The 5,976-nt window shown below is 40.6% G+C and overlaps 1 protein-coding gene across 1 annotated transcript in view; it reads right to left on the bottom strand.

The window, feature by feature from the left end:
* The window catches only part of LOC138056392 (monoacylglycerol lipase ABHD2-like), a 12,849-nt gene extending 7,128 nt beyond the window's left edge, over positions 1–5,721 (bottom strand). Inside the window, exons 1-5 of the mRNA XM_068902178.1 lie at positions 5,531–5,721; positions 4,024–4,207; positions 2,266–2,434; positions 1,051–1,234; positions 450–650 (exon numbers count right to left, since the gene is read on the bottom strand). Of these exons, the coding sequence (XP_068758279.1) occupies positions 450–650; positions 1,051–1,234; positions 2,266–2,434; positions 4,024–4,207; positions 5,531–5,688 (896 nt within the window). The 5' untranslated portion in view covers positions 5,689–5,721. The remainder of the gene's footprint in view (positions 1–449; positions 651–1,050; positions 1,235–2,265; positions 2,435–4,023; positions 4,208–5,530) is intronic.
* Between the last annotated feature and the right edge of the window lie 255 nt (positions 5,722–5,976).

Here is a 5,976-nt window from a genome sequence, read left to right as displayed (position 1 = left end):
AAAAGTAATTGCACTGCAACTGCGGTCCGCAATTTACAAGCGGAGTTTCGCGCGCCGAGCACAATGGTTGAGAAAATATGGCAACCAATCGATGCGAGATATTTTAGAACGTCATCGTACGACCAACCGTGCATACTTTCAACTTTCATGCAAGCCAATACGCGGAATGTCGCACTGCTGGAACCAGCGTTTTTTGGCGGGAAGTGAAATGGTCGGCGTACTACACTTGACACTGCGTTTTAGCAAAGCAAGCGAAAATTTTGAAGGCAACCAAAAAACAAGCAAAGTATCTATTCAATATGCCGTACAGCGACGAAAGAAGAGAGGGCAAGCGATGCTTATTCAACGTGAAAGAAAGCGACTGAGAGCTGGTGAAAGCCAGCCTTCACTAATGTTTTCTTTTGCTTCAGAAACTAGGGTGGCTGTATTACATGGTTCTTTTGACTTACTTGGAAAAGACATCATCAAGTTCAGCAAGACAAGAAGATGATCTCACGTGATGAATGGACGATTTACTCTGGTGGGACGTGAAGTTTGGCCCTTGAAATAACACACGGACGTGACGATCGATGATGTTCTTCATGGTCCGTGTCAATCCCCAGTTGTAAAATCGACGAAGACCATCCCATTGGTGGAGAAAAAATTTAGCCCTACAGAGGTGAGTTACAACAGTTATGTTAAGTTCAATTTTAGCTATGAACGGGTAACCTTATTAAAAAGAAGATGTGGAGAAATATTTTAAAAGAAAATTTTTACGATAATTAACAACTATTCACTGCTTTGCTCTTGTACTGATTGAAATCAATGTTGCTACCTTGTGAAAAACGCCGGTATTTTGATTACATTTTTCGCAACTTGATTCCCAAAAGATGTAATAAATATCTTATTAACCTTGTCTTCTAAGGATGTATCATACGTGACGAGACGACTATTTCATTTCCAGCTCAATTCCTGGCACTTGCAAGACGCAACTCACAGAACGGCCAGCGGCCCCTAAACTCCTTTAAACAGAGGTATGGACAATTGTATCACCCACAACAAATAAGTTACCTCAATATATCGTATCCCTGGCAAACAGAGATTCCACACTCAAAAAACCCTTGTCTGGATGGCTCTTCGCCGAGATATTTCATCAAAATATTTCCTCCCATTGAAAATCCTACACCAATTAGCCGTTTGTGATCAAGTACAGACGTCAAATGACAGATAACAGCTGCAAGCTCTTCTGTACCACCTGCATCCAGAAAGAATCTTCACTGTTAGTATATACTGTACCACACAAGTGAACAGTTCTTTTCGCACATTCTGATTGGCTAGCTCCGCGGTGAATGGCAAGCATTGGTTTATTACATAGGTGATTAAAGAAAATTCTCGGCGCTGATTGGCTGCATATATAAGTTAACAAGCAAAAAAATGAAAAACATTTAGCGTCCGGAAGCAGAGACATAAACGCGTGAAATCAGGAAAAATCAGGAAGAATGAAGGGCTTACAAGATCAGCATTTACGCATGCGTCACCCGTTCATTCGAGTCCGCGCGCGAGCAGAGCTACAGGCCAACACAAACGGATTTAATTGACCATTAATTAAACTGTTTGTGGAAGTTTTCGTAGCTTTTGTGAATAGGAGATGTTTACATTCTATGTATAAAAGAATTAGAAGAAAGCTGAGCGAAATCACCCGCATATTTTTTCATTTCCGGTGACCCATTTTGAATCATGAGCTGATGCGAGCAGCTTTAGAATTGCGTGTGTGACTTACGCGCGAGCGCGCGGCTGAAAACGCAAGTACGACGAAGAAGGCTACGAGAACGCCACAAAAAATAGGTTTAATGGCCTGGAGAAACGCTCGCAACATCTTGCAACATTGGTGCATGATGTTGATGTTGCAACATGTGTTGAACGGGCTGGTCAAACGCACGCAACATTTTCAACCCAACAAGGCAATGATCATGTGTCCCCGGCCCCTGGCGCACAAGAAGTGGACCTAACGCGCATGCCCTAGTGCAACAATGTTGCGTGAACGTGGCCAAACGAGTAAAACATCATGCAACAACCAAAATGTTGCACGAAAAACATCCAACATGTTACAACATATCCCAGCAGGGTGGCCAACCGTATGCAACATGTTGTGCCCAACAATGTTGCAAGATGTTGCATTGAAATGTTGCGAACGTTTGGCCAGGCACGCCCCGCACGTGCACGTGCACGTGCACGTGCACGTGGCTCTGCACGCCCTGCACGTGCGTTTTACATTTTGGTACTCACCATACGTAAATATCCTCGGAGTAGACAAGCCCTCTTTTTTCTTTGCTCCCAGATGATTAAGAACAGCTACTCTGAAACCTTGATGCATAGCATAATTAGCAAATGTACGGACATACTGTGTTTCGCTGCAGTTGGCAATGCCAGGAACGATAACAACGGTGAGCTGTTCCTATAAAAATAATTATTTTTGAGAAGAATTAACCCAACCATTTCCTTCACACCAGTTAGGATTCTTGCATTATTGTTTCATCGGGCATGAAACACCCTTGAGGTGAATGGTAAATAAAGCAATTATTATTATTATTATTTGTTTTTCAACTTAGCTTTCGCTGGAGAAACAGAGGCATCAGGCCACTTCCCACGGCCTCAGATGACCTTCAGTTCATCTCACGTCCCAATCCTTTAATTCATTCCCTTTCCAGGACTCTTTGTAGAATCCATGCAGATCCCAGTATGCATTGCATGCCTTTTGCAGCAGCTCAAGGTTATGTGCCATTCCAAGTATTAAATACTTAATGACTGGTCCCTAGCAACCAGTCATCTCAATTTTCGAATCTCAATGTTCCCCTCGGCTGCGCCTCAGGGAAACATTGAGATTCTCGGAAAACAAAATGAACTGTTTCCCTCCGGACCAGTCATTTGTTATATAGCACAAACAGAAAAACATGCAAGGGCAACAGCAACGGCAGTCGTCGGTCAACATTCGCAGGGTAACAGTGCACTGTTACCTTCTGACATCATAGATTTAAGAGACTTTTGGCGGGAAACAGTTTTATTGTTAGATGTCATGTGACCTCGAAGTAACCAATGAGAGCACGCTGCCGGGGGAAAAAACTCAGCTATATAACAACATCAATTATGAGCCATTCTTTGGCCACTTTATCGATGACCACAATGTCTGGTTTGTTAGCCTCAGCTGTCTGATCTGTACGACATGTTAATTATTTTTTATAATTATTATTATTATTATTATTATTATTATTATTATTATTATTATTATTACTATTATTATTGGGGATGCTGACAAGGACAAAGATGATCGATGATGATTATGATAAAAGCAATAAAACTATCTTCATATTGTTAACTAATTAGGCAGAGGAGTTGTTCTTATTAAGGACATCACATGACATCACATGTGAATAGGGGCGGATCCAGGAAGGGGGGGGGGGGGTGAATAGGGTGGCCAGCCACCCCCCATTTTGGTTCTCTTTTTTTTAAATTTAGCTGCCTTTTGTATTTTTATTTTTGCTGGAACAGATATATTGTTTACCTGACGTAAACATTTTTATTAATGCAAAACATAAACAAAGTCAAAATGGCAGCCTAAACTATCTGGACTTTTGTCAGAGTAATTATCAGGGTTTTCGAAAGTTTTGTAAAGTAGAGGATATATTTCTGAAAGCACCAGACATGAAGGTGTGAGCTACCTAGGGGGGGTCTGGAAGCATGCCCCTCCAGGAAATTTTTCAAATAGAACAATCAGAACCACAACCAAGAATCAGTTTCCCTGGAAAGGCTGGATTCAAAACCCCTCAAATATTGGCATCAAAGTACCAGACATGGAATGGAAAATGACCGGACAAAACGTCCGGCCTCTAGCCTCAAATGAAAACCCTGGTATATACTTCGATTCTTTCAATTCACCCCCCTTAAAATATTCCTAGATCCGCCACTGGTCAAGGACAAGGGCCAAACTTTGCCAAAAAGAAGCAAGTTACTCCTCTGGTCTTCAAAACTAAATTACACACTTCATACCTGATTTTCAACCAATGACACATTCTTGAGAGGCTCAAAGATCTCATAAGTGACTAACGTACCATCTGCCAGCTGAGTGTCATGTAACGTTCCTGTCAGTATCGGGCAGGACTTACGACCACAGAGGGCTGCAATAATGGTCTGTAAATGACCGCTTTTACCCCAGATCAATGGTGGCTGATACCTATGAATCAGCAGAGAAAGACTCATAACCCTTGCAGCTCTGAGAGGCTGCAAGGGGGTGGGGGAGGGGGGGGGCATTGACAAGTAAAATCTTCCAGCATTACACTGTAGATAGAGTAAACTCTTGGGAGTTGAATGGGATAACTGCTTGCCTCCTTGCCTCCTAAGAGGGGCACTGGTTGATTTTACTGGTAAATATGGGACCCCTTAGCAAACATACCACTTCAAGTCAAAAGAAGTATTCCTGTAACTCCTTCCTTCCCGACCATCTGCACTATTGCATTTTACTCCGGACAATTTTACTTTTAATGATAAAAAAGAGCGAGAGAAACTTTACACAACGTTTTCGATGACTCCATGTCATCATTTTCAAGTGAAAAGAAAAGAAAATTTGATAACTTAATAAGTTATCAAATTTCCTTTTCTTTTCTTTTCTTTTCACTTGAAAATGATGACATGGAGTCATCGAAACGTTGTGTAAAGTTTCTTTCGCTCTTTTTTATCATTAGATGTTTAAGTAAATCTAATCTTATTCGAATTTTACTTGTCAGTGGGAAACTCTTCGGGACAATTCCATCATTTCATCCATAATCTGCTATTTCAATTCCAAAGTCAACAGAAGTGGCCAAAAAAAGGCGAGGAAAGAAAAATTTAGAATGCAGAAAAACTGAAATTAGCATAAGAATAATGCCTGCTCAGTTGATTGTCTCTGTTGAAGGATTGCCACCGGGAATATTAACATTTAAATTAAAATGAAGAACTACTTTTACTGCCTTTAAATGTGATGGAAACAAGTCATCTTTTTGAGCGTAAAAATGCTACGATGCAAAAACGCCCAAGCTTACCGAATCTCTTCTTCTCCCAAATGCCGCCACGCTCGAGAATATTTGTGGAGTTTGCATAGATATTGGATTTTAGCCAGGGACGAAAATTACCTCGTACATAACAAGTACAAAATGCACAAAGGAGGAACAAGTAAAAACCATAACTGAAATTAAGGAAATTTCATCGTTTTCACCCTTCCAAAGAAACAATGAAAATTCGAAATAAGCACGAAGTCAAACAACATATAGTTATACATTGTAAGTCAAACTGCGTGCCTTAAGTTGCAAATATTCGCTGAATAAAATAATGAAACAAATATTTTTAGTCATCGACAAAAGCAATCATCCGATTACTGTTTAAAAATTTGAAGATATGCTTGACAACAAAAGGTTAGATGAAGCAAGTACAAAAGGTTGAAACAGAAACGAGTTTGCTTTTCGTATTAAGCTTATTGCACTTTTCAGTTGCCGTAGCATCCGCAGAGTACACATATACTTACTTTTCAAACAGTATGGGACATGATTTCAAGACTCTGTCAATAAACGGGTTCTTGGAGGAGAAAATCTTGGGAAGACGAGAATTGTCTGTCAGATTTAGCATACGAGCAAGCAAAAACAAAATAACAGCGGCAAGAATCAAAACAAGTACGTTCGCCATATTGCAGGCAGATGCTAAAGAGACATGTCACGCAACGCAAATTTGAAGTAACGCAATTGACCGAATATTTCTATAGCAGACTTTAACAGCAGAAACTCTCCTCTCCTTTGCCATAAAACAAATTATCAATCGCAACAAGACAAGGAAAACACTAAGGTGCTCTCTAATTCGTATATTTTGACAATATTCAAAGCAAGGTGAACACACCATACCCTCGTGGACATCACGTGACGAATGCGCATAACCATTTCACCTGGTTCATTGGCAGACAGCTGTTTATTAGGCCTC

This window comes from Montipora capricornis, chromosome 7, assembly GCF_036669925.1.
Source record: "Montipora capricornis isolate CH-2021 chromosome 7, ASM3666992v2, whole genome shotgun sequence".
Lineage (NCBI taxonomy): Eukaryota > Metazoa > Cnidaria > Anthozoa > Scleractinia > Acroporidae > Montipora > Montipora capricornis.
Note: the sequence above shows the minus strand (reverse complement) of the source record. Positions and strands in the feature narration are given on the sequence as shown.